This window comes from Stegostoma tigrinum, chromosome 2 (genome assembly GCF_030684315.1).
Source record: "Stegostoma tigrinum isolate sSteTig4 chromosome 2, sSteTig4.hap1, whole genome shotgun sequence".
Taxonomy (NCBI): domain Eukaryota; kingdom Metazoa; phylum Chordata; class Chondrichthyes; order Orectolobiformes; family Stegostomatidae; genus Stegostoma; species Stegostoma tigrinum.
In genome coordinates this window covers 53,910,358-53,927,471 of record NC_081355.1, presented here as the reverse complement: position 1 = coordinate 53,927,471, position 17,114 = coordinate 53,910,358, and the positions used below count along the sequence as shown (strand labels likewise).

Sequence of the window (17,114 nt, the reverse complement as noted above, 5' to 3'; positions counted from 1 at the left end):
ACTTCTTACTTAAAGATTTACACAGTGTCTCCACTGATGATTTTACTTCTTGCCCTGCCCACTTGTCCTAACTTTGCAATTACCTTTAACATTGTAGTGATTAAAATGAAAATATGAATAGAAGATGACAAAAAATGGTAGGTTGATTAATGCACTTTCTCCATCAAAGATTATCATCAGAATATTAATAATCATTCCTCGCTTTTAGAAAGATCACCATCGTATCTATGGGCTAACAAGTGACTCTACTGTTGTACACTTACATCATCAAAGTCAGCAATAATTTCATTCAGTAATCGTAGACATTCCAAGCCTTCTTTATTTACATCTGACTCTGTATAGAATTCTTTGAAATCTGGGATGGATGCAAACATGACACAGACACATTCGTAGGACTGATGGTAAAGATCCTACCAAGAAAATGAGAGATGTAACATTAGAACTGTACGGGCTTATTTGTTTCCACTGAAACTTCAAATTCTCCATTCAATCCACATATTTTCCATATCTAACTACAATCTTGCTTTTTTTTCTCATGTCATAGTCTGTATAACTGGCTATTCAGGCTCCCTTTCACATTTGATTAAATGTATTTGCCTTTTGTGAAAAAATATTATGAACTGACTGCCTATTTCTCTTAATGATCAGGCTCGTGCGTACCTGGGAATATCCTGTAGAGATGAATATGACTGTTTTCGGAGGGAGAGGAAGGGGAAAAGGGCGCAAGTGCCTAACTGGGTACATTTCTGATATTGATCCCTTGTCTACAAAAACTCAGGTTGCTTTCCCTCTATTGGAAAATTAGATGGGGTGGGGCGGCTGTTTGCCCTCCATGGTCTTGCCCCTGTGTGTGACACCAATGTGACAGGGTTAAGGACAACGTCTTGGGGTTAAAGAAGAACTTGAGAGTTGGACAGGAGCTACATCTCCAAGGTACTAATCATCAGGTTACAACCTGAGCTATGGGTAAACTGGCACAGGGTAAATAAAGTCAAGGACTAAATGCACGGCTCACGGATTAGTGAGGGTGGTATCAGTTTCAGTTCATTGGGAATTAGCATCAATACTGGGGTTGAAAGGTGCTGTTCTGGTAAATGGGCTTCACTTTAACCATGGTGAGACCAACATACTGGCAAATTGAATAAGAAGTCTGCAGACAGGGTTTTAAATTGATTAGAGGTGATGGAGAGTATTGGACAGGGAAAATGTAGGCTTGTAAAGCAAGACGATATGTCAGCATTACAGGGCAGCTATTTGGATAACAGTTCACAGAATACAAGAAGGGACAAAGGATACAAGCATATAAAAACAGTAGCTAATAGAGTCAAAGGGGACAAATGGTTAAAAGGCAAAATTAATATTTCTTTACTGAAAGTGGATAGTATTTAGAACATGATAAATGAATTAACAGTACAAATACAGGTTAATGGGTATGATCTTATAGCCATTACAAAGATACAGTTACAATAAGATCAAAACTAGGAACTATATGTTCAGGGATATGTCTTTTTGTAAGGACAAGCAGGACATAAAGACTAGTGGGATAGCAGTGTTGAAGCAGAATGGAATAAATATAACAGCAAGAATTGATCTTGGGTTAGAAAATATAGAATCCATATGGGTGGAGGTCAGAAATAACAACGAAGACAACACTATTAGGAATAGTCTATAGGTTCCCAAACGGTAGCTATACAGTGGGTCCTGGAGTAAATCAGGAGATAATAAGGGAATTTAAAATGGCATTACATCAACCATAGGTAAGTTTCATCTTTGCACAGGTTGGGCTAGTCAGCTAGTCACTAACCCTAACCCTAACCCTATCACAGGTGAGGAAGTATTCATAGAATATATTTTAGACAGTTTTTTGGGGCATTATGTTCTGGATCCACCTAAAAAATAGCCCATTTTAGATCTGGTGATGTGTATTGAGGGAGTTTAATAAATGATGTCAGAGTAAAAGATCCTCTAAGAAACAGAAGACTTAACATGTTAGAATTTTGTTTGAGAGGGAAGAATTTAGGTTGGATACAACTATGTTGAACTTCAATAAGGCTAAATACGAAGGAATGAGGGCAGAGTTAGACTGAGAAAGGCATGCAATAGCAAAGATGGTTGAGGAATAATTGCAAATGTTTAATAAAATAATTCAGGGCTCACCAGAAAGACATAAATCAGTGAGAAGGAAGGATTCCAATGAGGGTGTAAATCAACAATGGTTAACCAAGGATGTTGAAGAAAATATCATCTTGAAAGCAGACACAAAATAAGGCAAAAATGTTTTTAAAAAACGACAACCAAAGAAAAGAGAAAACATAACCTCGAGGGTAAATGTGCAAGTAATGTCAAGATGGACAGCAATAGCTTATTTCAAATTGTAAAAGCAAAAACAGAGAACAATGTTAAACATTACAGAAGGAGTCCGAAGATGTGCAGGTTATGTGGATTGGCCACTGTAAATTGTCCACAGTTTCCAGGGATGTGCAGTCTGGGTGGGATAACCACGGTAAATGTAGGGTTATGAGTACGCGCTGGGTCTGGGTGGAATGCTCTTGAGAGGGCTGGTGCAGACTTGATGGGCCAAATGGTGTTTTTCTGCACTGTAGGGATTCTATGATGTTATGAACAGAATAAGGTTGGGGAAATAACAACAAGGAACCAAGAAATGGCAGCGAAGTTGTACAAATATTTTGCATCAGTCTTCACAGTTGAAGATACATTGGCATTCAAAAATTTCTAAATAATCAATGGGCAAAAGTTGGAGAGGAAATAAATACAATAATTATCACTAGATAAAAAGTGCTAGGGAAACTAATAGGACTAAAGACCAATAAACTTTCCTGGACTTGATAGAATGCATCCTAGGATTTTAAAAGAAGTAGCTACAGAGACAGTGGATGCCCTCATAGTAATCTTTAAAAAATCCACAGATTTTGGAGAAGACTTCCACATGAATGCCATTCCCAACATGGGAATCATGGAAGTTGTGCCAGAACTGGTTAGAGGGACTGCAAGTCCTCTTGCCGAGTGCTTGCAAATTCTGTTGTATTCTAGTTTTGTGCTGTACTTTTGTGCTCACAGTTTCTTTATGATTTTAGACCTTGCTGAAGAAAAAAATAAGATTGATTAAGTCTTCACTGATGCAATGCAGAAAACAGCATCAAACAGAGGACTTTAATGGTCCGCACTGTTTTTGTTCCATTTCATATATTAACTCAATCGTCCAGCCATATTTGATTTTATCTAATACACAGGCACTTAGAGAATTTTATGCTTTTGGATTGAAGTCTACTTACTTCATTTTTCCAGTTCTGAGCCAAGAAATGTTCAGCTACGTGAGCAGGAAGCACATTTTCCAACAATACTCTGTTGAGGTTTTCCATGGTTTCTATCTCTTCGCATTCTCTTTTGAATTTATTCTTCCACAGGAAATCTAACCTACAGTAATATTCATTCTGTTACAAGAGGACACAAAGGTAAAGAAACAATAGACAACTTAACATCTGACCAAATTATATAAGATATTATTAAGATTCTAAGGCAAATTAAATGCATTTTAAAACATAGGCTGATAGAGCACTGATAGCGTAAAATCAACTGCATATGCCACAATGAACTCAAGTCTGAATGGCATTCCAGGGTGATGATTTACAATTAAGAATAAGACAATATAACAGATACCCAAGAAAGAAAGAAAAGGCAAATATATTTTTGAGTTGTCCATGAAACTCAGGAGATATGAGCAAGGGAGTACGAATTGGGTAAGAAATTCAGAAGGCTGGAGCACAAATTGAGAAATTAATTACTGTCTGGATTGGGCAACACATGCCCAAGAGGTTGGCCAAAGGATCACAAAAATGTCCACATGCCTCATTAGTATGAAACTGCTGAGCTAGGGTTGCCAAACAACTACCCCAATGCAATGGATCAGCATAAAATGTGCATTAGCTAGCTCAGATGTCCACAGTCGTCGTCAGGTAAATTTTGTGAGTTGGGAAACAAACAGAAATAGATAGTATGTACCAAAATGGAAATATTATTCAGATATGATTAATTTTAGATTGGGGTTGTAAAGCAGGTTCTGATCAGCATATGTACAAGTCTATTCCTTGATCTAATATCTTATCAAATTTTGCATTTTTTGAAACGCGACAATGAATTGGGCATGGAATATAATGCTCCAAAATGCTTGTGCTTGAAAAGTGTGTCATAATTATTTTCATATAAATGCAAGCCACTCTTTTAATCTCATATCAAAATATTAATCTTCTACATCTAGAAGCTAACTCAATAGAAAAATCTCTAGGTAATGACATTTTAAAAAAATTACTATATATTGTACATTTATATTTCCTAAAATTAGTTGGAACTAAAATTGGTCTTTTGAAGAATTACTTTAACATGAGGTATCTACATTTGAAGATAATTTTATGGTGAGTTTGCAGCGTAAAAATTTATATTAGAAATTACACATCTGCACTTTGTTAATAGATTAATTACCATGTTGTATGATTTCAATTAACTACAATTAATACCTGCTAATTACCCTTAAGGATTACACTAAAGACCTTAAAAACGACAGCGTTTACACAAGGTCAAGCCAACCAGTTAAAATCTTTCTCACATCTCTCACTCTTCACTGTAAAGATATGCTGTAGCAAATTGTGGCGCTAGATGACACAAACATAGGCATGACTTTGAATCAAAAATTACATAGTTCTTGAAAAAAAAATTGAAAAAAAGAGAATTGTTGAAATTTACTGCTCTACTTTTGCACCTATCTAGCCATTGGGAAAGCAGATCCTCTGGAGAGTACTGGCCCTTGTTCTAATGCACATCCAATAGTGGCCTGTGTTCAGATCCCATAGTCCAAGGTCACTTCCTATCTCTGACTCAGCAATGATCTCAGACTTGGGTGGCTGCATCCACCACACTCCCAGTGGAGCTGACGTGTAAAAGGGCTGCCAGCCTCTGATTGGTAAGCAGCTTCTGGTGGGATTTTTGCCATCAATATCCTTGAACTTGGGGCTAGGCCCACTGCTGATTTGTGAAGAGCCTATTGCATAAAATATAGTGGGGCATCCCAAAAAGTGGCAATACTAGGCTCTAACTAGCTCTCCAGCCTGCAGCCGAGATGTCTGGAACCAATGTCTGAGAAGGAGTAAGACATTCAACTTCTCAAGGTTTTTTTGGCTTTTAATCAGATATTGTAATTTGTAACTTGATTCAATGCTTCCATATTCCTTAATCCGGCCACCTCCAAAGAATGGAACTGATCCTGAGAATGTTTGAAATGGATATCAGTTGTATTGAAATTGCAATGCAAGAGCTGAACTCGGACAGAATTAACTTAAAGAAAACAAATCACTTTGGGTAAATGCCATCATTTTCACTCTGCTACCTCAAGCTCACTGGGACATTGCTCACTCTAACTCGAATACTGCAATCTTCTCACCAAGGCTCATAAACTACAACTCTCTTTTTTGCATGCTTCATGTCCACTCAATGTCTTTAAGCATCCTCATCCTCCAAACGTGCTCACCATAAGACTTTAAGGTATAGGAGCAGAAATAGGCTATACTGCTCTTTGAGTCTGCTCTGCCAATCGATCATGGCTGATATATTTTTCAACCCCATTCTCTTGACTTCTAGCTGAAATCCTTGAACTCCTTAGCAATTCAAGAACATATCTATCTCTGTCTTAAATGCACTCAATGACTTGGCCTCCACAGCCTTCTGCAGCAATGAGTTCCACCGATTAACCACCCTCTAAGCTGAAGAAATTCCTCCTCATCTCAGTTCCAAAAGGTCAGCTCTTCACTCTAGTCTCTTCCGCAAGTGGAAACATCTTCTCTGTGTCTACTCTACCCAGGCCTCTCAGTATTCTGTAAGTTTTAATTAGATCTTCCTTCATCCTTCTAAACCCCTTCGAGTACAGACCCAGAGTCCTCAACCGCTCATCATGTAACAAGCCCTTCATCCCCAGGATCATTTTTATGAAATCAGACAGGAGGTTGGAAGAACATAGCAAGCCAGGTAGCATCTATGGGAAAGGAACAGTCAATCCTCCATCCTACACACCAGTCCACTACCCCACCACCTTCCTTCCCCTCTCACTACTCCCCCCAACCACACCGCATCAAACCCTTACCCATCATATGATATTGCCCCTCCCCTCCTTCAGCCTCCCTGAGACTCCCACAAAACCCCATCCCTGAACCTTGCTGCATTTTCAACATTACCCCGACCTCAAACTCTCTGAGGCCAAACGGTCTGTCCCCAGTAAAGGGCTCACATTTATGCCCCTCTGCCCTCTCCTCAATGCGTTCTGTGCCCACCATGTTGTGGAACCTTCTTCTGCTGCCTGTGACTCCATGCCTTCTTCTTCAAGAAAGACTCCCAACCACCTTCTGGGGACCTCTTCTCCCACCTCCAACCTTCCTCCTCCTCATAGACACCCCCTGACAGCCTGAACCTGACCTGAACCTTTTAATTGCTAACTGCCATCGCAACATCAACTACTTCAATTTCTCCATCCCCACTCACTCCAATGTCTCCCCCTCTGAATGTGCAGCATTCTACTCTCTCTGCACATCCCTGTTTCACCTTCAAACCTGTTGATAAAGGTGGGGCAGTGGTAGTCTGTAGGACGGACATCTATATTGCAGAGGCTGAATGCCAACTCTCTGACACCACGTCCTACCTCCCCCTTGACCACAACCCCGCTATGGCCCATCAAAAGCCACCACCTCCCGAAACTGTCCAAAACCTCATCAGTTCCGATGACCTCCCCTCCACCACCTCCAGCCATATAGTCCCCCAGCCTCACACTGCCTGGTTCTACCTGCTCCCTAAGATTCACAAGTTCAACTACCCTAGCCAACCCATCATCTCCACATGCTCCTGTCCGACCAAACTCATCTCATCCTACCTCAACTCAATTCTTTCCGCCTTGGCCCAGGCATTCCCCACCTACATGCGGGACACAAATCACACCCTCCACCTCTTTGGAAACTTGCAGTTCCTTGGCCCCTAGTGCTTCGTCCTTACTATGGATTTTCAATCCCTATACATGTCCATACCCCACAAGGGTAGCCTACAGGCCCTCAGTTTTTCCCTCCCCAACAGATCTATCCAGTTTACCCATGCCCACACCATTACCGTCCTCTGCCTCAGTGAAATAGTCCAAACCCTCAATAACTTTTCCTTCAATTCTCCCCACTTTCTCCAAATCCAGGAGGTTGCCATGGGCACTCGCATGGGCCCCAGTTGTGTCTGCCTGTTTGTAGGTTATGTCGGATAGTCCCTCTTCAGTACATACACTGGTACTGATCCCCAACTCTTCTGCCATTATATTGATGATTGCATTGGTGCTGCATCCTGCACCCAGGCTGAACTGGAGCAGATCTTCGCTAATGACTTCCATCCCACCCTCAAATTCACTTGGTCTATCCTTAGACACCCACCTCCCCTCTTTCTTGACCTCCCCATTCCCATTTCTGACAACAGTTTACAGACTGATATTTACTATAAACCCATAGACTCTCACAGCTACCTAGACTACACCTCCTCCCACCCTGTGTCCTGCAAACATTCCATCCTGTTTTCCCAATTCCTCCATCTCTGTCGCATCTGCTCTGACAAGGAGACTTTCCACTTCCAAACATCCTGGATGCCTGCCTTTTTCAAACAACGCTGTTTTCCTCCCTCTGTCACCCAGACAGCCCTCCACTGTGCCTCCTCCATTCCCTGCTCCACAGCTCTTAACGTCTCCTGCCGAATACAATAAAGATAGGGTCTACCTTGATCTCACTTTCTACCCACCAGCTTCTGCCCCCAACGTATCACCCTCAAACACTTCCACCAACTCCAATTAGACCCCATCACCTGAAACATCTTCCACTCCCCGCCCCTCTCTGCCTTCTGCAAGGACCATTCCCTTCGCCACTCCTTACTTTGCACCATGGTCCCCATCAATCTCTCCAATCCAGCCAGTAATTTGTCCTGGATTCGTAAAAGATACAATACCAGCCCACACACCACCTCCCTCACCTCCATTAAGGGCCCTAAACAGACCTTCCAAGTGAGTCAGAGCTTCACCTGCATATGCTCCAACCTAGTCTATTGTATCAGGTGTTCCCAATGTGGTCTCCTCTACGGCAGTGAGACTAAACATGGACTAGGTAACCATTTCGCTGAGCATCTGCGCCTGGCCTATAATGGCCAAACTAATCTCCCGGTCACTGCTCATTTCAACACCCCGCCCCACTCCGTCTCTGACATGTCCATCCTTGGCCTCCTCCAGTGTCGCAGTGACTCAGAATGCAAATTTGAAGAACAACAGTTTATCTTCTGCCTGGGCACTCTACAGCCTGAAGGACTCAATGTTGAGTTCTCCAATTTCAAATAACCTTCCCACCCATCCCCTGTCACTCCTTCCAGCCCCACCTCCTGCCTTCCATTCCACCTTCTGACCCTCCCTCCCAGCCACCAACCAGATTCATCCCTCCCAACGACCAACTGGTACCTACTACCAGTATCCACCTATCACCACCATTCTGCCTCCACCCCTCCCCTTTATCTGCAGCTCCCCGTACACCCACCTCCAGTCCTGAGGAAGGGTGTTACCAAAACGTTGACTTCTCTTTTTCTCTCGCTGCTGCCTGGCCTGCAGTGTTCTTCCAGCCTCCTGCACGTTAACATTAAGTGAATCCTGAACTAAGAATCACAAGTTTCTTTATGCTTCATTCTTCCCACTAAAGTGCATAACCTCCCATGCCTATACAAACAGACGGAAAAAGAGATGAGAAACAAGTATTGTGGTGAGTAGGAAATAAAGTCATAGAAAATGTCATAAATAGTCAGTGTTCGCACTCGTCCATATCTCAGGCATTGATGTACTGTTTTCAATCAGCTTTCTTTTTGATCTCTTTTGGTTCTTTGCTAATGATGTGAGGTTTTCTGTCTTTCCTTCACTAGTTCACCCTTTTTGATGCAACAGGAGACTTGCAGACAGAACAACTCACAGAGAAAAGTGAGGGAGAGTAGCTAGTTGTTAGGGATTTTCTTTTACTTATTTTACACATCAGGGACAGAGAGAGAGAGAACGATGATGCTTTCTCTTTGCAGTCAGCGTGTTTCCGTTGTGTTGTTCACACGTGTGTGTGTGTGTGTGTGTGTGTGGACACTTGCCCAGGAATCAATCAAGTGGTTCTTACTATGCTGATCTCTCCTGACCTCAAAAATAACTGGTCCCAGTTGAAAAACCAGTCAAAAAAACTGCAACAGTGCCCTGAATACACAACGGCTGTGTCATCCTGTCTGGGAAACTTGCTCTCTGCTTAAGTAACAGTTTCTTTGCCTTAAAGCAGGATCTTTGTCTCATCTTTAGTCCATAGTGCAAACAAATAGAAGTGATCTTTACGTGTGCTGCTCAAGCGAGTGTAAAGCTTCTGCCCCTTATCTCTATACCATGCTCCATGTGTGGTCTCACCAAGGTCCTGTACACCTGCAGTGAAACTTGTTTACTTTTAAATTGCATTTACATTGCGATAAGCACCAACATTCCATTTTAGAAATTTCTCTCCATTTGAATAGCTATAACCTTTCTATTTTCCCGCCAAAGTAGACAAGTTCACAAGTTCCCACATTCTACACCATCATTTAAATTTCTGCCCACTGATTTAAACGGTCTATAACTCTTTCTGGACTCTTTGCCTCCTCCTGACAACTTAATTTCCCCCCTGTCTTGGTGTTATCACCAAATTATACATTTAGTTCCTTCATTCAAATCATTAATGAGTTGCAAATAGCTGAGACACCAGCATAATGGCATTCAGAAACACAGAAAACAGGAGTAGAAGTAGGCCATTCAACTATTGTGCCTGCATTAACATTCAACATGATCATTATTGATCATAACACTCAGTGCCCTGTTCCCGCTTTTTCTCCACTTTGATCCCTTTAGTCCACTCATAGAGTTACAGAGTATTACAGCAAGCAAACTGCCCTTTTGGCCCAAACTGGTCCATGCTAACCATGGTGCTCACTCAGCTAATTCCAACTGTCTGCATTTGGTCCATATCCCTCTAAATCCTTCCCATCTATGTACCTATCCAAATGCTTTTAAAATATTGCTATTGTACCCGCCTCAACCACTTCCTCTGGCAGCTCATTCTATATATGCACAAATCTCTGTGTGAAGAAGTTGCCCCTCAGATCCTTCTTAAATCTTTCCCCTCTCACCTTAACCTATGGCCTCTGGTTTTCAATTTCCCATCCCTAGGAAAAAAAGACTATATGCATTCATCTTATTTATGCCCCTATGATTTTATACACCTGAATAAGGTCAACCCTTATTCTGCTACATTCCTGGCCAACTCTCCCTATAATGCATGTCTACTAGTCCTGGCAACATCCTCATAAATCTTCTTTGCACACTTTCCAGTTTAACCAAATCTTTCCCATAACAGGGTGACCAAAACTGTACACAAGATTACAAGAGCAGCCTCACCAACAACATATACAACTGTAACATAACGTTCCAACTCCTATACTCAGTGTCTCGACCGATGAAGGCCAGCACGCTAAATGCCTTCTACACTACCCTGTCTACCTTTGAAGCTGCTTTCAACGAACTACGTACTTACACTCCTAGGTGCCTCCGCTCCACAACACTCCTCAGGACCCTACCATTTACTGTACAAGTCCTACTTTGGTTTGACTTTCCCAAGTGCAACACCTCACACTTATCTGTATTGAATTGCATTTGTCAATCCTCAACCCACTTCCCCATCTAATCAAGATCCCTCTGTAATTTTTGATAATCTTCCTTGTTATCAACAATACCTCCTAATTTTGCATCATCCGTAAATTTACCAATCATGCCTTGTACATCCACTTCCAAATGATTTATGTCAAATACAAATAACAAAGATTCCAGAGGCTGAAACAAAAAATGACATTTATCTTCACTTTGTATGCATTATTACACTTTTATAATTTATGTAATTAAAATAGCACCATATTAATAATGGCGACATATATATTTTACTGTATTTTCATAAATACATGTAACAGTAAATTACTAGACTATTTCCATACTGTGATTTTCTAAGTATCTCGGTCCATTCTCCTTCGTAAATGATTATAACACTTTCCCTAAGCCAGGGATCCTAGAATACGCCTCCTCCCACCCACACTCCTGCAAAAATTCCATCCCCTATTCCCAATTCCTCCGCCTCCGCCACATCTACTCCCACGATGAGGCATTCCACTCCCGCACATCCCAGATGTCCAAGTTCTTCAAGGACCGCAACTTTCCCCCGACAGCAGTCGAGAATGCCCTTGACCGCGTCTCCCGCATTTCCCGCAACACAACCCTCACACCCTGCCCCCGCCTCAACCGCCCAAAGAGGATCCCTCTCATTCTCACACACCACCCCACCAACCTCTGGATACAACGCATCATCCTCCGACACTTCCGCCATCTACAATCCGACCCCACCACCCAAGATATTTTTCCATCCCCACCCTTGTCTGCTTTCCGGAGAGACCACTCTCTCCGTGACTCCCTTGTTTGCTCCACACTGCCCTCCACACCCGGCACCTTCCCCTGCAACCGCAGGAAATGCTACACCTGCCCCCACACCACCTCCCTCACCCCTATCCTAGGCCCCAAGATGACTTTCCATATTAAGCAGAGGTTCACCTGCACATCTGCCAATGTGGTATACTGCATCCATTGTACCCGGTGTGGCTTCCTCTACATTGGGGAAACCAAGCGGAGGCTTGGGGACCGCTTTGCAGAACACCTCCGCTCGGTTCGCAATAAACAACTGCCCCTCCCAGTCGCAAACCATTTCCACTCCCCCTCCCATTCTTTAGATGACATGTCCATCATGGGCCTCCTGCAGTGCCACAATGATGCCAGCCGAAGGTTGCAGGAACAGCAACTCATATTCCGCTTGGGAACCCTGCAGCCCAATGGGATCAATATGGACTTCACCAGCTTCACAACCTCCCCTTCCCCCACCGCATCCCAAAACCAGCCCAGTTCGTCCCCTCCCCCCACTGCACCACACAACCAGCCCAGCTCTTCCTCTCCACCCACTGCATCCCAAAACCAGTCCAACCTGTCTCTGCTTCCCTAGCCTGTTCTTCCTCTCACCCATCCCTTCCTCCCACCCCAAGCCGCACCTCCATCTCCTACCTACTAACCTCATCCCACCTCCTTGACCTGTCCGTCTTCCCTGGACTGACCTATCCCCTCCCTACCTCCCCACCTATACTCTCCTCTCCACCTATCTTCTTTTCTCTCCATCTTCGGTCCGCCTCCCCTTCTCTCCCTATTTATTCCAGAACCCTCACCCCATCCCCCTCTCTGATGAAGGGTCTAGGCCCGAAACGTCAGCTTTTGTGCTCCTGAGATGCTGCTGGGCCTGCTGTGTTCATCCAGCCTCACAGTTTATTGTCTAGGCTAACTGGCTCACTGTTTCCTACTTTTGGCTCCCAACCTTTTCAAATAAAAGAATTATATTTGTTCATTTCCAATCCACTGGGACCTGTCCAGAATCTAAGAAATTCTGGATATTTTGTAACCAATGACTCTGCAATCATTGTCACCATTACTTTTAGAACGCTAAGGTGCATGCCATCAGGTCCTAGGGACTTGTTAGCCTTTTGGGCTTATTAGTGTCCTTAATTATGGCAATTGTTTTAAGTTTCTACCCCCTCCTCATCCCTTGATTTTCAAGAATCCTTCTAATCATTCATGACTCTTCCATTTGAGGAAGAGGATTCTAGGAAGTGGATAAATCAATCATGGTTCACCAGGGAAGGCAAGCACAGTATTAAATTGATAGAGAAAATGTACAATGTGGCCAAGATTAATGGGAAGTCAGAGAATTGAGAAAGTTTTAAAAGACAACAAAAGATTATATAAAAAGGGAGAAAATAACATAAAAGGGCAAAATAGAATGGAACTTATAAACAACAGTAAAAGTTTCTTTAAATATATATATATATATAGGAAGAGAGAGGATGGCAGAGGGGTTGAACAAATAATTTTCACCAGTTTTCATGCTAGAGGATGCTAATACTAAATACTAAACAATCAAGGGGGTAAGGTAGGAGTTAGATGTGGGGAGAAAATTAGTGACATGATGCACTTTGCAGGAAGGAGAGAAAAACAATAGTGTTTTAAATGGTAAATACTGTTTGCACTTCAAACAGAACAAGTGGTAGCTCCTTGGATAAAGGGCTATTCTCTAAGAACATGGTTGATATTAGCTCTGAGGAGCCCTCTTATGGGTATCCAGGAAGGTAACACTGAAGCCACATGAGCAGAAGTGGTGATTGAACAGTGCATTTGGAGGCCGGAGATACAATCCAGATCCCCGCAGTGATATGGGGCTCTCCCAACTATGCACTTGCAAGTGTGACCCTTCCTCAGAATCAGACCCGCAATGTCAAATGATTTCTCTTCACAGATGCTGCCAGACCTGCTGGGTTTTTCCAGCAATTTCTGTTTTTGTTTCTGATTTACAGCATCTGCAGTTCTTTCAGTTTTTACCCAGCACAACATAGGCCACAGCAACAATCCAATCCTATTACTGAGACCTATTGACATATGAATTTCCTGATGGCTGAAGGCACTTGACAGGATTTGGCAACATTGGGGAGAATAAGGCAATCGAACCTTGAAAAACATTCATAATTCTCCATCATTAAACAGAAAAATACAAAATTAAGTGTTAAAGATTTGACTGTGCACCACTAAATAATTATGATTTTTTTTCTTGTTTCTCTTTTCTTATTATTCTTAAATGGTTGTGCCTGTCTGATTACAGTAGAACTGTTCTGACTGCTCAGATGCTGTTGCTGGAGTTCTTGGGCCTTTGGAACTTATGAAGACCTTTTCAAAGACGACCACACCTGCTGCTGGGCAGAAGAGACTGGTGTTAGAAGTGGAAGAGCACATCCACATCCCTTCTCCATCTGTACCTATATGTCTTGCTTAAACATTGCTGCTAGCCAAGAACAGGAGAATACTTTGCGTAGCAAGGCACAAAACAGGTCAGATTGAGGCATTCAGCAATTGTACTTAAACTGTCAGATCAAGTATGCAGACCATTGATCAGGACAAGTATGCATTTGAAAACCTAATGTTCTATGCAGGTGGTTTATTTTTCCATGTGTGTGGAGAACACTACATATGTCTAAGGCAGACTCATGCTATCCCTCTTCAATTGTGGATAGTGCTCTTAAAAAGGCTGATATAACCTTAACATATTTTGCTGCTGCTCTTGAGTGTCTTCTTCTTCAATGACACTTAAAGCTTTGTACACAGTTAAGCAATGCTTGGAAGCTCCCATGCAGTCCAATGATATCTCTTCACAACTGTCCCTGTTTCCAACACCACCTCCTCATGCTCACTTGTGATATGTGCATCACCATGTGACTACTGGTGCCGAATCTTCTCTGAGAAATCTTTATCCTTCTCCAGCACCAGTTCCCGAGGGCTACTTGCAGCGCCTGCAGTAGATGAAATACATGAGTTAGAACTGACAAGTTCAGAGGAATTGCGTAGGTCATCATTTCAATTGCCTACCGATATCAGGTTAATGCAAGCGAATGTTATATGTCATGGGGCTGAGTGAAATCTCTTACTTGTTTATGGCCAAGCAATCTGAGAGTCTTTCTATCTCCTGTGCACCTTCTTCTGCAGCATAACTGGTGGGCTATCTGGTTCTCTCTGATATTGTGTGATCGCTTCTCCTGCAAGGCCAGAACGAAGACAGCTATGTGCTTGAAGAAATGAATGTACTAGAAGTATTAGTCGCTATGACAGATAAAATGAATGTCAGAGTGCCATAAGGTTGACTGTTAATGATGGCTCATCACATGATAATATGAGGAGCTGTTTTGACACGGAAGAATGAGTGAACCAAGGGTCTGCTGGTCTGAAGTATGATGTGCACGAAAAGATTAGGAAAGTCTGAAGGAGGAGGGAGGTGTGTGCATATTCCTTGCCACTCTCCTTTCCTGACCTGATGAGGTAATTGCAGTTCTGCATTCAGCAGTCAAGTGCCTTACTCTTGCTGCTCATCGTCTCTGTCACTCTCAGCCACGAGTCTTTGGTCTTCAAGGCAGTCCTCTTCTGCTTGTCCGGTGTGAATGGAATATCCTTGTGGACCCTTACAACCTGCAGCATAATGTCTGGGAATCGATCTGAGAACACGAGTGCAGTATTCCCACACTGTTGCTCCACCTGTCAAATAGTCCTTTCTGTCTTGACATTTCCATTCTGACTCCTGTACAGGCCCTATAAAAAGTGAAGCTTCAGCAGTCAGTTCTGGGTTGCCATCCCATCTGTGTACTCAATTAGTTAGGAAACCCTTAAGTAAGATGCTCATGACATGTCTTGCTTAAGAACCTAATGTTAAATCCCTGCTCAAATTTCCAGGTTTCTGATGCATGACAAGCACATCCAACTGTAGCTAGGCCAGAAGTATAAAGTCATGGCCAAAATATTTGCTGAAGGTCTCTGCAATTTCCTTAATCACCATTACAACGTTTTCTGAGTCTCTGAGGGACCCACATTTATTTTCATGACTCTTACCCTTTTTCGCAAAATTGCAAAAGTTCTTATGTGGCTTGCTAGTTTTAGTCTTGTGTACTTTATTTTCTGTCTTTATGTTTTAGTCATTATTTTCTGGTTTCCTTCTGGTTTCTTTCAATCTTCACACATGCTTTTCATATTGCAATATTATAATATCCTATCTTTTAATCTAAGAACTATTTTTGTGTTATGGAGCTTTATTTCGCAGTATAATTTACATTAATTGATAATTATGCAACATTTCTTTAAATGTTCACAATTTATTACCAATTTTCGTAACATTCCAATGTATCTTAGCCCGTTCACCCCTTGGAGCCAAAGGCCAAAATACCTTTTATTGAGGGCTCTGCTTGGGATTTTTTTGAGAGCTCCTGTCTCCTTTTCATGGACTACTTTTGGTTTTCAGTGGCTTGGTTTTCATTCTCACCAACTCATTTAACAAGTGATGAAATCACATAGTAACATTATCTTCTGTATTTTTGTTGAAGTATGGGGAATTTAGATTTAGATTTTATTGTCAGGTGTACTCAGGGGTACAGGAGTACAGTGAAATGCCATTCAGTGAAACGACATAAAGTCGCCATTCCTGGCGCCATCTTAGGTACAAGGGTACGTGAGGTATAATCTCTTAGGTACAAAAACAGAAAAAAAAATAAGTTAAAAAGTCGAACGCTACAATTCTTCTTAGTATAAAGTATAACAAATAAAGAAATAAAGTTAAAAGTTAAATATCACAGTCCTTTCTTAAGCCATGGGCCTGCAGATGCTCCATGCTGGGCTTTCCCCATGAGGGCTTGCTTTACCCAGCACTGGGCTAAGTCCCACCCAGGCTCGCCAGCCACTGTGCCACCGACAGCTGCTTTGCCACTTGCCAAACTTTGCTGTCAACCACTGCTGACTACCATCTGGTTTTGCCAGGCTTCACTACCAAGTGCCGCTTCGTCAATAACTGCCATCCAGGCTCGCGCTGAGTCCCAGCCATGGCCACGTTTTGTTGCTGCTGCTATCTCCATGACTGAGCTCTCCCCAGGAGGTAAGTGAAAACAAAACACTGAAAAACTAAACACAGAACATAGAAATGTACAGCACAGCAACAGGCTCTTTGGTCCACGATGTTGTGCCCAAATTGATGCCAAATTTAACTAATTCCTTCTTCCTGCCGTTGGTCTATATCCCTCCATTCCTTGCATATTCATGTATTATGTGAAAATCCTTTAAATACCCCTGAGGTATCTCCTTCCACCATCACTCCTGGCAGCGCGTTCCAGACTCCTACCGCTCTCTGTGTGAAAAAACCTTACCCCTCACATCTCCTTTTAACTTTCCCCCTCATCTTAAATGCATGCCCCCTAGTAATAGGCATTTTAGCCCTGAGAAAATATTCTGACCATCAACCCTATCTATGCATCTCATAATTTTATAGACGTTTAATCAAGTCTTCTCACAGCCTCCGTCGCTCCAGAGATAACCTAAGTTTTTCCAGCTGCTTCTTATA

General features: G+C 42.4%; 1 protein-coding gene across 3 annotated transcripts in view; it reads right to left on the bottom strand.

Annotated features, from left to right (window-relative positions):
- The window catches only part of LOC125448020 (adenylate cyclase type 2-like), a 591,455-nt gene that overhangs the window by 22,879 nt on the left and 551,462 nt on the right, over positions 1–17,114 (bottom strand). Inside the window, exons 24-27 of one of the 3 annotated variants that reach the window (XM_059653944.1) lie at positions 14,668–14,775; positions 14,434–14,532; positions 3,294–3,452; positions 264–410 (exon numbers count right to left, since the gene is read on the bottom strand). In XM_059653944.1, the coding sequence (XP_059509927.1) occupies positions 264–410; positions 3,294–3,452; positions 14,434–14,532; positions 14,668–14,775 (513 nt within the window). The remainder of the gene's footprint in view (positions 1–263; positions 411–3,293; positions 3,453–14,433; positions 14,533–14,667; positions 14,776–17,114) is intronic. The other 2 variants (XM_059653945.1, XM_059653950.1) reach the window with 2 other exon arrangements.